The following is a 14,605-nucleotide window of genomic DNA, read 5'->3' on the forward strand; positions in this document are numbered from 1 at the left end:
TCAAGTGTGAGACTTGGTCCCATCTAAAGTTCATTGTGTCTCTCTCTAAACATGAATTCCGTAAGAATTGAACCTATGTCACCCTTTCGTATAGCAGGGTAAATTCTCGTACAATAATGTAACTAAATCTGACTAGTTCTTCTCAATCAGTTATTATATTAAACACTAGAAGCCTCGACAGGAGATTGCTCAAGATGCAAATCCCATGAAAAAAATCACTGTCAAACTTACAATAAAATGAACAAACAGGGAATAAATGATTTTGCAATTACTCACACTTTCTTGCTTTCTAGTATACATTTCATGAATGATTCCATGGCTTCCACAACTTCAAAAATCATAAGGTTTAATGGACTTGAGACAGTTTTATTGAGGATCAGGAAGCAACAACAATTTGAAGAACATGGACAGCAGCCTTTATTCAAGATGGTCATGTGGCCTTATTGACATGAACATTGCAGCATATTGCAAGAGCCTGCGCTCAGTGCCTCCACTCTCCCTTACAGGCGTCACCGGACCTCTAGTCCTCTGCCTGTAACGTCTCCAAGCAAATTGAATGTTGACAGCAGCCCAGGTTCTCCAATTGGATGAGTAATATCTTGCTGTTCTCTTCAGCCTCTCGTTGGCAAACTTGTACCTGAAGTGATCAGTGATGTACCTCAAGTGCTCTGCATCAAGGCCAAAGGCTTCTACTGATTCAAGACACACAAATGTGGCTGAGGAGGCCGGAAGTCTATCTATAAACGGCCGGCGAAGGCACCATGAAAGTAGCTCGTCACCCAAAAACCCTCCTGGCTCAAGAATGCTTGAGGCTACCATGCCTTTGCTCAGACTTTGGCTGCGTTTCATGCGTCCTCGGACAATGAACACCATCCTTGGTACAGGATCACCTTCTCTTATTATCTGTTTCACAAGGGCATTAACAAAATGATAAGTCTTTTGCACATGGAATGCTTGGAAGAAGATTTGGCAAAGGGTGATGTAAATTGTTTACGTGATTAATACCTTTTCATCTTTAGAGAACACTAAGGGCCTCACCCTATCACAGATGTTGTCAAGAATAAGTTCATCCAAGTTGTGGAACAAAGGAACCTGTCAAACAGAAATAACTACTTTTTAGTTATGGTTGATTAAATAGCCATATCAAAAGGGTATTTGCACATTGCTCTTATTATTTTGCACATCACAAAGTGATGATGTAAATTTCCCTCTGCTGTAATATTGCTTTTTACAAACAAGTAAGCATCTTAAAGCATGAAGTTTGCAACATTAAATATCTGTAGGTTGTCGGTTAAGTGGTGGTAGCCCAATAAAAACTTTATTGAGTTACCACTGAAGTGACTGTAAGAAGAAAAATCCATAAATTGATTATCTAAACGTTTTAGATTAGAAGGTTATAGAAGTGGCGAAAAAACCCAGAAGAAATTATGAATTGCATAGAATGCAAACATTGAGAAACACATGTAGCAGCTGCACAAGAAAATAATTTCTCTTGGGAAAGTGATTAAAAGTTCTGTTATGATTTCTGATGTAGTCAATGCTTCAACAGCATTGTTATTAATAACAAAATGTTAAATTAACTAATGTTTTACATACGAGCTTCTTTCGTTTGTTTTTCTTGATTTAACATCTAAGGATACTAACCAACTATTATAGGCATTATACTATCCAACATGTTTTACTTTTCGGGAGTGAATACTACTTACCTTTCTAATGAGGTCGAGGCAAAGATGGCGCTTGATGTCCCTCCTCAGCCCCTCAGGCAAGTCTTTGATCATTTCCATCTCATCTTCTCCTCCCATCGCAGCCCATCTCTGACGTTCAAAATGGCGAACTCTTTGTCTTAATCGTGATGGCAGCTGCCTCCTCCTCATCCACCATTCCATATCTCGACATCTAAGCTGCATCTTTCTCTTCTTTGCCATGACAGCATGTAAGAATACCTGGGAATGACCCCATTTGTTACAACATGTTTGAGTACGAGCACCTTTTCATACTTATAATAATAATGGTTTTTGCATACCTGAATGTTACCAATCAATAATGTGAAAAGCAATAGTCCACTGAGTACGATGCATATGCTGAAAATTACTTCCAGCCAGTTGCTTGTGGGTTCAAGATCATTTCCGAAAGTGCTGCAAGAACAGTAGGTATTATTCAAACACAGATGTTCAGTCAAACAAGCGAGAAGCTTTATGACATTTGGATACATCTCAATCAAACGCATTTAGGAAACATTTTTTTGTATGAACCCAAATCCATTCTATTATCTTAATTCATTAAAAAACTACCAACTAGATAAAACAATGCTACATGTTTCTGTTTAACTGATTAACTATACGGTATTTAGATATAAAATGATCACTGGAAAATCACAAATTGAAACTAAGAAAGCAATATCAAATAAGATGAAACCGAAAATACAAAATATATATCAAACACACTGTTAAAAGAATTGCACTAAAAAAACTTCACAAGTACAATTATCAAAACGCACTGTTAGTTTTCACCAAATTGAATGTGTTCTGGTGGATAGAAAAGGAGTTATTCAAACGAAATGTCTATACAGGTTTGAGAGAGAAGCATCATGAGCCAAACCCATAGGCATAATAAATGTTCATTGAGTTCAGATGCATGGATTTATACATATTCTAACATGAACAAGCACGAACTTCTTAACTTGAGAAATATTAGCATAAAGTCTGGTAATTAACCAAATTACCTGAGGGTCATCAAACCCCAAAAAATGGGATAAAGAATCTTTACAGCCAAAGAGTTGCTTGATATGACTGGAAGTGCCCATTGGTAGATCCCATATTTGAAAGGTCCTTCAACGTCTAAGCAATAAGGCTTTTTTAACACTACTGTTGAGTTTCCACCACAAGAATCTCCTATTGCGCCTGACAAAGACTGGTAGCATATCTCCTCTGAGCACGACACAGAAAGGTTGCATCCATTAGTTCTCTGACACTGCTGCCGAAGGCACGACGCAACTCGTTGAATTGCAAGGACATACCAGCACCCTCCAGCAACCTATAAAGAATGTTCACTTTTTTAGCAATGAATTTAGTGACAACTTGATCATAGAAAGGTTCAAACTTTAGTTAGAGGGGGTTTACTTACATGGGAAGCAATAAAATAAGCTATGAGATTGAGACCAAAGCCCCACCAAATGGTACCAAAGATGTAGCCCGTGACTTTTTGCATTCTTCTCATCATGCAGATGCTGTGGTAAACTTTGGGGAGAAATTGGAACAAAAAAATCAATAGCATTATGGTCATAATGATTTTAATTCGCTCTTCTCTTATCAATTTTGGCACTATCAACCAAAACACAGCCTGCAAACAGAAGGAGAATGTAATCAAAAGGGAGTTGACATCCTTTAAACAGGAAGAGACACAGCATGCAATAGGGTATATGTTTATTTTATTGGCCTTTTCAAGTATATTCTATTAAGAAGGTGACAGCATTTGGATGAAGACAATTGTGTTTGTGACTGTGAAACATTGTCACACTGTTAAATATATTTCACTGTGCTACTAACCATGTGAAACATTGTCACACTGTTAAATATATTTCCAGTAACACTCGATGCAATGTAGCAGACAGTTAAATCAAACTTTCAATACTGTATGTGCAGACTGTTTGATTACTAAGTGTATGCTTAGATTTTACTTAAAAATTAACTTGAGTTGAATTTAATAGGAGTTGGAAAAAATTTGAAATGAATTTTAGTTTTAACTGTATCTCAAAAATTGTCAAAGATGTTAACACAATATTCAATAACTACTGTTTTCACTTCAGGAAAAATTCCAATTTGGTCACTTCAATTATTATGTATAAAACTATTATAAAATAATGAGTGATATATTAAGATAACACATGTTATATGCTACACAGAAAATGGATAAAGAAGATTACAGAGAAAAATGCATATATACACTTTTGTTTACTTTTATTTAGATTATGAACAGTTTGCTCTTCCAATATCCTTTTTCTGGTACATTCCGTGTTTAAAACTAAGCATATTTGGTTCCTGTAGAGGTTTTGTGCTATCTGAAATCCCTAAATTCTCATTTTTACATTCCTACGCTTTCACAGATGGAATCGATCGAATTGTCTTTAACCTTTTTCCACCCAAAAATTAATAAATTTTCCATCTATAAACCCTAATTTCACATCCTACAAAATCCTGCAAATTTTATTAATTTTTCACGAGAAATTTATAACTTCTAAAGTTAGAAATTGTTTTATAATAGTAAAAAATTAACAAATTTATCCAAATTACTAGTTAAATATTTAAACTTCAATATTTTTTAAAGAGTGCATATGACATTCCTTACCATTATTTTCATTATAATTTGGATTTGAAATTCTCCTTAATTTTAAAGAAGTTTTTTCATCTATATCATCGCCTATATTTTATATAAAGTGGATATATTATTTTATAAGATGATTTTATTCTTTTAAGAAAAGGAAATATATATTTTTCAACTATCTCTACTGTCCTTATATATATATCTAATTTTTTCCCACTTCAAATAACATAAATGTTTTTTATAAATAATTTCTTTTAAAATTATATACTATTTTAAATTGTATTATTCAAATTAAAAAAAAATACAAATATACATCTTAAAAGTAAATATGTTTCCTCTAATCATCATTATCATGATAGAAAGGAGATGGGTTTTTTTACCTTCCTTTAATGTTATTTTTTTTTATTTAACAATTTTATCCTTTAATGAAAAGAGAGATATATTTTTCTTAACTACTTCTAATGCTTCTATATATGCTATTTAACTTTTTTACCAAATATAACTGTCTAACTTTTCTGTTTAAAATAATATAAACATACATTTTAAATTTTTAAATTATGTTAGCATTCTATATTTTTTAATTGTATTATTTAAATTTAAAATACGGATGAGGGTAGGAATGTGTTTCCCATAGTTTTTTTAATTCTCTTATCATTACAGAATCTATAGCCAAACTATATGTTTGCAAGTGTGGATAGAAAGCAAATAAGAGAGAAAAAAATCAATTCACTTAATTAGGAAAATTAATTTTCTTATATTTTCTTTTCAAGTAAATAAAAAAACAATCCCGATTGATATTATTTTATTTTGTGTGAATTTTTCTTACACTCACTCACCCAAAGCCTAGATAGAAGCGAAGACGTTATTGTTAGTGTGTATGCGCGTGAGCAAGGAGAAAAAATTACGAAAAATCCTCTCACCTGGGGAACTGGGAGGATCACGAATGCGTCGAACCAGAACCCCTTCAACGATCGCAGGTAATGCGACGCAATCTCACGCGCGTCCCACACAAGTTTCCCGCACCCAACTACCAGCGACTCGCGCGATACGTACGCCAGCCTGAATTGCAGCCACACGTGCAAGAGGTGCACCGCGTCCACGCAAGTCCGCGCCACCGTCACCATCGCCGCCAGCCCTCCGTCCATGTACAGGCACGGCGACCCCTCCCTCCCGATCGAAAGCGAGTAGAAGAACAGCGGATCAATCGCCAACGCCACACCACGCGCCAGCAGCAGCGCACGATTCCACTTTTGGACGCGCTTGCTCCGTGGATCCAAAACCCGCCCAAACGGTCCAATATTCGAACCGGACGCGGCCCGAAACCCGAGAACCTTATTGGGCCGATTCTGAATCGGAACGAGGGAAGACCCGGCCGAAGCCTCCCATTCCGGCTGGTTAAAACTGTCGCAGCTGGTTGAGTGAAACGCCGGCACGCCAACCTGCGTGCAAGCGTAACACTCTACCGTGCTGCCAAACGGATTATCATCCACGACAACGGCAGCGACAACGTTGTCGTTGTTCCCACTCTCTCCATTACTAACCGTGTTCCTTCCTCGCAACTTTTTACCAATCCACCTGCCAAGACGAACAACAATAAAATCACGCCAAAACAAACCTTATATATATAAGAACTCGTTTGAACATGTGATATAATTTATAAACACAGAATGTTTTGGAATGTCTGTCTGGAACCCATGATTAGTTTTGAGACACTGCCAAAAATAATTTGAATCTTTTTCATTTAGATAGGTGCCCATTTTGGAAAATTGGTTGAGGGTGAAGAAATGACATTTTGGGCATAGAAAGTGAAAGCATGAAACGAACGAAAGATGGTATGAGTGTGAGATTACCAGAAGAGAGAGGAGAAGGTGTTGGGCATGGTTGACGATGGAGAGAAACCATGGGAGGAGGGGGAGTTAGAAGGAGAAAAGTTGAAGTGGGGTTGAAGTGTGTCAGGGGAATCACATGGAAGAAGAGTATATAACAAAGAGCATTGGAAGAAGATGATGATTTTGCATGTGAAGTAAGGAGTGTAGGGAAATGGAGCTTACGGTTACGCAACGTTGATGAAGTGATGGTGGGGTTGGTTGGTACTACTCTCTTTCTCTCTCTCTCTCTCTTCTCTCTCTGTGTGAATGTCATTACGTGGTTCTACTCTACCCTCTGTTTGGTCTTTTGCCCTTTTCTCACACCTTTGGGACCACCTTCTTTGTTTCTTCCTTCTCTTCCCTTTGCCATTCCCTCCTATACACTCTCACCTTCTTCTTATCTCTTCCCGTTCAGCGACCTTGATCTATGTATCTCAAACCTTGATCTATGTATCTCAAACATACAAATTCAGATAATACTTCTTTTTTTCTTTTACATTGCAAATACTCATATGCTTTGGTTACAAAGTTCCAACCTAGGATAAAATAATATATGAACATGTATTTATATATTTATAACATATCTTAAAATATTTTGAAGTGATACCAAAAATAAATTCTTAAAGATTTAGTCCAAAACAAACAATATTTTATTATTTTAGAAGTATTTATGTGTATTCTACCAATGGTATGAGAGCTCATGTCCAAAAAATAAATTAAATATTTTATATTTTCAGACTGCCAAATGTTCAATGATTAAACAAGAAAACATTCTACCAATCTCCCCACAGCTGGCCGTTTTTCTGCTCGATCAATAAAAACAAACCACATTAAATGACACATAATATTTAAATCCAAATATTTCTGCTATCACATGTTTTATATGCACTGTAGAAGGATACTATTAATTAATATATGTATTGTTTTGTTTTATTTTATTTTGAGTATTATCATGTTCGTTGAAAAATTTATTTTTTATTCTCTCTCAACGATCTTTAACCCAAAATGTCATAGTAATTGACATTTTGGGTTTATTTTCGATTCAATTAAATTGACATAAGATCAAACTTTCAAATATTGATGAAATAGGTTAATAAGTAAAAAAAGAACATTTTTTGTTTGAAAATGAATAAGACTAGTTTTGAGTTACTGGCTACGTACTATTTCTATTCCTACTACGTTTCATTTATATTTTTAATAATTTGTTTCCGCAAAAAGAATCTAATTAACTATTTTAATTTTAGAAATTATAACTTATTTTCATTGATTACAATTTTGATAAGATGCTACTGAAATAATTAAAATCTTTTCATATTACATTGAAGGAATAGTGTTAAAGATTTTTTTTTTAATTTATACTAATAGAGTAGCGTATTATGGCCTTGATAGTAACATATACTTTTAGTATACATAATTACATATGCATATATACTTTTAGTATAATATATTTTTCTTACATTCATGATTATCTTAAATATAGTAAAAGTACAATTTATTTCTCTTAAAAAGGTATTTATGAATGTATGTTGTTGTTTATATGTTAACCACTTAACAACTCTTTCTAGTTGTATAATATATATGTGAATCTTCATCATGTAAAATGTAAAACTAAATATTTAATTTTCAAGAATTATACATATCAATACAGTCATAGATTAATTTTTACTGAATTAATTAAAAGCATAAATTTCAACATTTTTATCTTATATATTGTGTTTGTCATAATACCATAAAATTCCTCTCTCTTTATATATAATACCAGAAATAGATGTTTGTTTTACAATAGTTCTACATATACTCCTAGAAAACTGTCTTTTGTAAAAAATATTTGTAGTTGAAAAAATACATGATAAATACTCTGTATTTTTCTAGACTTTTTTTCAAGTGATAATTTCCTGAAAGAAAAAACGTAGGACAAAATTGAAGTATTACATGATGTAATTTGGCAGTAAGATAATGACTGTATCGGAGCAATTAAGTTACAACTTTTTTTAAAAAATAAATTAATATGAATAAAATAAATACAAACTAATCCAAGCTATTGTCAATCGGAGCACGGTCCTTTCTTTTTCAATCCACAGTGGAGCAAATGGCTTATTCATAATTATGAAACCATAGAAGATATTTATTAAATAAATCGTGTGATCTATATAATTGTGTGTTCTGTGATTTATAAATTTTTTTTAATAAAAGATAATGTTTCTACATAATTCAACGAATCTCTTAATTTTTAAATAGTTTTTCTTGATTGATCTTATTTCTTGTTTGTTTAGTATTCTCTAAAGTCTTTTATTCCTCTAAAATCGTTTTTTAAATGTTTAAGTCAGTAGTGATGGATCGCAAAAGTATTAAATATATCTTGTATGTGTGAATAATCATATTTTAAACTTTTAAACTTTTATTTATAATAATTGTTATGAGTTTTATCTTTTTAATGGTTTAATCATATTTTAATTAATATTAATTAATTATTCGTGGTTATCAATGACTAAGTTTTGTTAATAATTTATTTTGTAATCAAAATTGATCGATCCGTCAATTAATTGAATCGAAATAATTAATCAATTGGACGGTTAATTAGATCAAAATGATCAACTCTCCTATTTAACTTAGTTACCAAAAGAATATTTAAAATATCAATATAATAAAACAAGACTAATAATAGCAAAATCCAATTAGTTTTAACGTTTTTGAGAAAATAAGTTGATTCTCCCTTTCTCTCTTATAAGCTATAGTTGCTTTCAAATTGACGTGCCGGGAAATTAATAAAGGGGCTAAAAAATTGAGTGGTTGATTTAATTAGTTATTTTTCATGAGCACGAACTTAAACTAGGTTACTTAGAATTGAATCATGATGGAAGCAGCACTCCGATGGAAACTATAATATATTTGAGAATGAAAGACAAAATGGGAAAGTGGAAGTGTTAAAATTAATTAAGAAAATAAGATTTGTTGTAGAAGGACATCACCACGTGCTTGTTACAACTAAAATATACAACCTTTTTAGCATTTCACTTTCACTATGATGGACATTTAGTTATTAGCCAACATTTTCCATTTTTGTGCTATTACCTTCCAACTATTGTTTGACTCACCTAAGTGAAAATGTATGTTGTATAATCAAGAAAAATGATTTTTTGACTCACCTAAATTTTTTTGTATTCATTCGACACTACTTTTTTTTATTTTTTACTTTTTTCTTTCTTAAAAAATACAAAAAATTATATTTTTATAACCATTTTATTCTTATACTCTGTGTCAAAGTGTCAAATAAATGTAAAAGTGTGTTATAATACCATTACTCCATAATCAAATATAGTTTTAGATCATGTGAAAAGGAGAAAAATGACACTATCATTGAAACCAAAGAAAAAATGTGAAAAAATGAATAACGATAATAAAATAATAAATTCATAAAACAAAATAAATATGAATTCTTTAATATATATATATATATAATATATATATATATATATATATATATATATATATATATATATATATATATATATATATATATATATATATATATATATATAATTAAGAGATGAAGCTTCATTGCGACGCAAGAAGCAATGGCCCCTCATTTGCTTTGGTGTTTGTGATGAACCAGTATTTTTATCGCATAATATAATTAGTTTTATCTTGTCGTATTAAGCTTAACAATGCTAAAATATTATATATACAATTAACAAATTTGTATAATCTTAAATTATTATTATTATAATAATAAAATATTACTATAATCTAATGTAGATTTTGCGTGTCGGGGTTGAGTGAGTGTGCGAAGTGGTAGGGAACAACTTTCTGCAGGTGGAAGGTTCGTAGTGCTGAATTATTACACATCAAATTTCGACGTATATATGAATTGCATGCCATCATAAACTGACGCACACGTATTCTCACATCTTTTCAATACACAATAATTGGGCAACTTTTAAACCAGCTCACTATATTAACTTATGCAAGATCATTATTTAAATCTATATGAGAATATTAAATATCAGAAATGAAAAGGTTTAATAGTAGAAGATATGATAGATTATAATAAACTTTAAATAATTTTTATATAATTTAAATCGTAGTTTACTCAATTTCATTAAATTAGTATAATAAAAAAAATGATTTGTTCCACTTATATATTAAAAATCAAGCTTACTTCTATCTAACGTGAAATTTTGAATAATATTTAGTGTTTTTAAGTTACATAAAAATCAAAGGTTATATAGAGTATATTAAGATTTATTTTACATGGATTTACGATAAAAAAATATTTTTTTGAAAAAGAAAAGAAAAGTATATTTGAATTAAAGTGGAAAAACATAATATGGGTCCCGTTTGTAACACGATATTCTCCATTATTGTATCCTTTTAGGTTTCGGAGAGTGACCAGTATGATATGAACTATATTCCAAAATGTTGCTACTGTAATAATAAACATGGTAATGACACTCTTACAAGATTCCCTAAGAGTACTCATTTGTTTTCCTCTTCCTACCAGAAAACCAAACCACTTCCACGTTTTCATCAATGTTTTGTTTTATTTCTCCTATGTATTTGTTAACGATTATGAAAACTCCAAGAGATCAAAAGTATGTTGTAACTTTAACAGTTTAAGAGATTTTACGATGTCAGGTATTTGAACCGTGAGTACGAAGATTAGCAGGAAATTATGACAATAATGCATTAGAACTACTCGTCATATATATGGGATAGTCGGTTATAAACTTTTAAACATTTTAAGTATCACTAATAATTAATAATTAAGTTTACAGGTAAAATATGATATCATTATTAAATATATATTAATTATAAGTTGAATTTATAAATACAATTATAAGATAAGAAGAAATGTAATTATATTTATTGTAAATTTAATATTTGATTTTGTTAATTAAACTGTCTATTATTGATTTAAGTGTTAGAATACCTTTCCTATATACATTTGGTACGATTTGAAAAAAAGTGAACGAATTAAAAAAACTTTGTAACTAAATCTGTGAAAATTTTAAGAAATTTGAAAAAAAAAATGTAAATGAGTATTTTGACTGTGATCCACTACAAAAATCTGTGATTTTAGTAGGGGTTATTTTTTACGTTACCGAGGGTTTTAACTCCCGAAAAATACATTTTTCGCAGTTACAAAAATTATTAAGAAAATCAGCGTCACAAAATTACCGATAGTTTTCTGCGAAACCGCCCCTATTTCCAGGGGTTTCTGAACCGTCGGAATTAACCGGGGTTATGTGGAACCGCCCATATTTCCAGGGGTTTTTGAAAAACCGCCGGTAATTACCAGGGGTTTTCCAAAACCGCCGAAAAATCATTTTGTGTGTGTGTGTGTGTGTGTGTGTGTGTGTGTGTGTGTGTGTGTGTGTGTGTGTGTGTGTGTGTGTGTGTGTGTGTGTGTGTGTGTTTAAACTCATATTTCAACTACAAACTCATAGATATAACTCAAAACTCTTCTAATTTATTCTTCTATCTCTTTCTTCATTGGCACTGAATCGGACGACATTCCTTCATCTGCTCCCGTATAACGAATTATACGATCATCGCACAAACACAAACAGAAACAAGTAGGGTGAGCTAACATGCAACAAATCATTTATAAAACATGCATAATTACTTTGATACACTCAACAAACATCATATAATAATTATGTCAGACACCCTTATACCATCATACAACAATCGCACCATAGACACTCATCCCATCATACCACAATCCCTAATAGACACTCATCCAGATGATATGTTGATGAGCGGTCACGGGAGGTTATGCACTTGTGTTGACCTCTACTCCTCCTTACAAATACACTTTCAAAATACTCCATATCATCCACAAGGTTAGTCCTCAACACTATGTCCAAAATCGGCACATTAGAGTATTAGGATAACCTCCAACAACAGGACCCTCAACATCAACATATACAATAATACCATGTTATTACAGAATCCACGAGACTCATATCACGCTCATATTCCTCAACTCATACTATACCATTACAAAATCTCCCCATAATACTCATATCATATTCAGATGCATAAATTCAATCCAATATAATAAAATACAATCATAACAGAAATCATACAAAATGAATATATCACAAAATAAATTAACAATAATAAAATATCACTATAAATGGTCACCGGAGAAGAATCAAATGTTTGATGAATCAAACTCACCATAAACGCAAGTACATATGACTAGTCACAACTTACTGGATTTGACCAAGGTTGCTCTATGATCAGGGATGTACCAACTCCGATTTTTAAGATTCCTCTATCCTACCATCACAAATATAACCTTAATATAAACGTTCTGGGGAACTAAGAAGTTGAATCTGGCATAGCCGGTTAGACATCTTCTTATCCTTCCAAAAAAATGAATTTATCACATATTTTATATCAATCGAGTATATTGAATGATAGTTTAACAATACTTATTCTGTTCAATAAGATTTAAGTTAAAAACCTATGGAGTAAACTTCCAGGAAAGAGAGGTGTGTCACAATGGACAACTTAAGTACCAAGTCTTTCCTTAGCCAAAGTGTTCCTCAACTAGTTTTTAACAAATTTCTTATTTACAGATTCAAAACAACAACATATAATATTAACATTGAAATTCAATATAGATAAATATACAACAAGCACATATGTTTTTCATTAATAGTATTCACACAGAATTTCAAGACATGAATAGTAATAAAACAATACTTCCTACTCTAAATTCTTCCTAATCTTTCTTTCTTATGGTTTCTCTCTACTTCTTGGTGCAAAATCCCCTCCTACTTGGTATTTATAGGCCAAAATTCTGGTCCTATAACCGAAAGTCTCTTGTCCATTCTTATTTCCAATTCCCCTTATTTGTTTATTTATTATTATTTTTTAATTTATTTATTTTATAAAAAAATATATTTTTGGATAAATGTATTTTACTAGGTTTGAACCTATGTTCTAAGTGTTAGAAGGTGTTTACCATCTGAGCTACTGTAAATTTTTGTTTAACTTATCACGTTTAATTTATATAAGCTTATTAGTTATATTTTCCATTCACAAAGAAATTTATTACTATTAGTAATAAAATTGTTACTATTAAGGTAAATATTTTTCATAGGTCTTATATCAACATTGGTTAATTGGGACGTTTAATGAATACATTATTCAAATAGAAATGACAATAATGAACACATTATTCATAATAAGCCTGATTTGGATTCCACAAATATTAAAAAGAACCACTTACGATATTGTTTTTAAGAAAATCCCATTAGAACATAAAACAGAGAAAAATATATGAATTATTAAGTGATGTATTGGAATTAGGTTCCATTGGTTTGACCGATATTTGTTAATTAAGTTTTAAGCCAGACTACAGGCGAAGTGAATAAGTCAATGCACTTGATTCAGCTAAGGGGGTGCAGTATTTATTGAACCAGTACTCAAGATGATAGATTGCTTCAAAGGCCTCTTTATTTCTCCAGGTAAAGTTGGCAAGACACAATTTGCATGTCTGCGGCAAACAAGGCACAAAAACTCTCCCTTGAAAAAAAGAATGAACATTTCAAAATGCAGAGTGAAAAGATTGTAGAGGCGTCATAACAAAATGAAAATCGGTATTTAAAAAGACTTAAACCTGATATGGGTCAACAATATGTCCTCCCTCAAAAACGATTCTTCTAACATATTTGTTTGGTCACAAAAACAATAATTACTCCGTAGCAAAACAATAAAAAATGACTATTGACTCATTACTTTGTAACCTTTTCTGTACTGCCTATATAAGTGTGCAACATTTAAGTTCATCAGCTTTGATTTGACTGAAGAACTCATCATCTGTACAAATAATGAATAATAATGACTGGACTTAAATTCTCAAACATTTTTGGTAGGTTGGTACATAGAATTTCTAGTGAAGGAAGGCTCTATTCATTCTAAGGCCCTGAGGCAAGAACTTACAATGACATAACAGAGCATACCACCTAATGAAGGATTTGAAAACAATTGATCCTCCATAAAATAATAAAATACATATGAGAAAATACACGAAGGTATTAATGAACACGTAGGGTTCCTAATCCACTAGCATGACAAAAAGGAGAGGAGATTATCTTAAAAAATCACTTTTAATATTTAATTAAATAGCAGTATGCTTGAGATTTAAACTTTTAACTAAATAGTATAAATTATAGTATAAACAATCAGTGAGCACTAAATTCACTAACAACGTCAAGGTTAAAAACTTCAATATTAGGTTATCCATTGAACCAACAACTAAGAAGTTCCTTGTAGTCATAAGGAAAATACATAAGATAAAAATATTATACAAAAGCATCAAGTGCTTATCAAGTTAAACAAATTGCCAAAATCAAACAGTTAATACATGACAAATATCAAGCAAAGAAACCATAGTTCTT

The 14,605-nt window shown here is 31.6% G+C and overlaps 1 protein-coding gene across 1 annotated transcript; it reads right to left on the minus strand.

The window, feature by feature from the left end:
• Positions 1-136: 136 nt before the first annotated feature.
• On the minus strand, positions 137-6,414 carry DND1 (Cyclic nucleotide-regulated ion channel family protein). Its single transcript, XM_047298186.2, has 8 exons — positions 6,171-6,414; positions 5,241-5,895; positions 3,124-3,339; positions 2,723-3,033; positions 2,024-2,135; positions 1,707-1,943; positions 1,006-1,092; positions 137-903 (listed from the first exon to the last, which is right to left on the minus strand). The coding sequence occupies exons 1-8, from the start codon at positions 6,197-6,199 to the stop codon at positions 418-420; spliced, it is 2,133 nt and encodes a 710-aa protein (XP_047154142.1). The 5' UTR covers positions 6,200-6,414; the 3' UTR covers positions 137-417.
• Between the last annotated feature and the right edge of the window lie 8,191 nt (positions 6,415-14,605).

Source organism: Vigna umbellata, chromosome 4 (genome assembly GCF_029865625.1).
Source record: "Vigna umbellata cultivar VRB3 chromosome 4, Vumbellata_1.0, whole genome shotgun sequence".
NCBI classification, from domain to species: domain Eukaryota; kingdom Viridiplantae; phylum Streptophyta; class Magnoliopsida; order Fabales; family Fabaceae; genus Vigna; species Vigna umbellata.

What these genes read in the sequence shown, in the direction of transcription:
- DND1 (XM_047298186.2), bottom strand. Translation starts at nt 6,199, where the DNA reads ATGCCCAACACCTTCTCCTCTCTCTTCTG. An exon ending in TGATCCTCCCAGTTCCCCAG is followed by an intron (nt 3,340 to 5,240) that starts GTGAGAGGATTT and finishes TTCTGTTTGCAG; the next exon opens with GCTGTGTTTTGGTTGATAGT. An exon ending in CTTATTTTATTGCTTCCCAT is followed by an intron (nt 3,034 to 3,123) that starts GTAAGTAAACCC and finishes CATTCTTTATAG; the next exon opens with GTTGCTGGAGGGTGCTGGTA.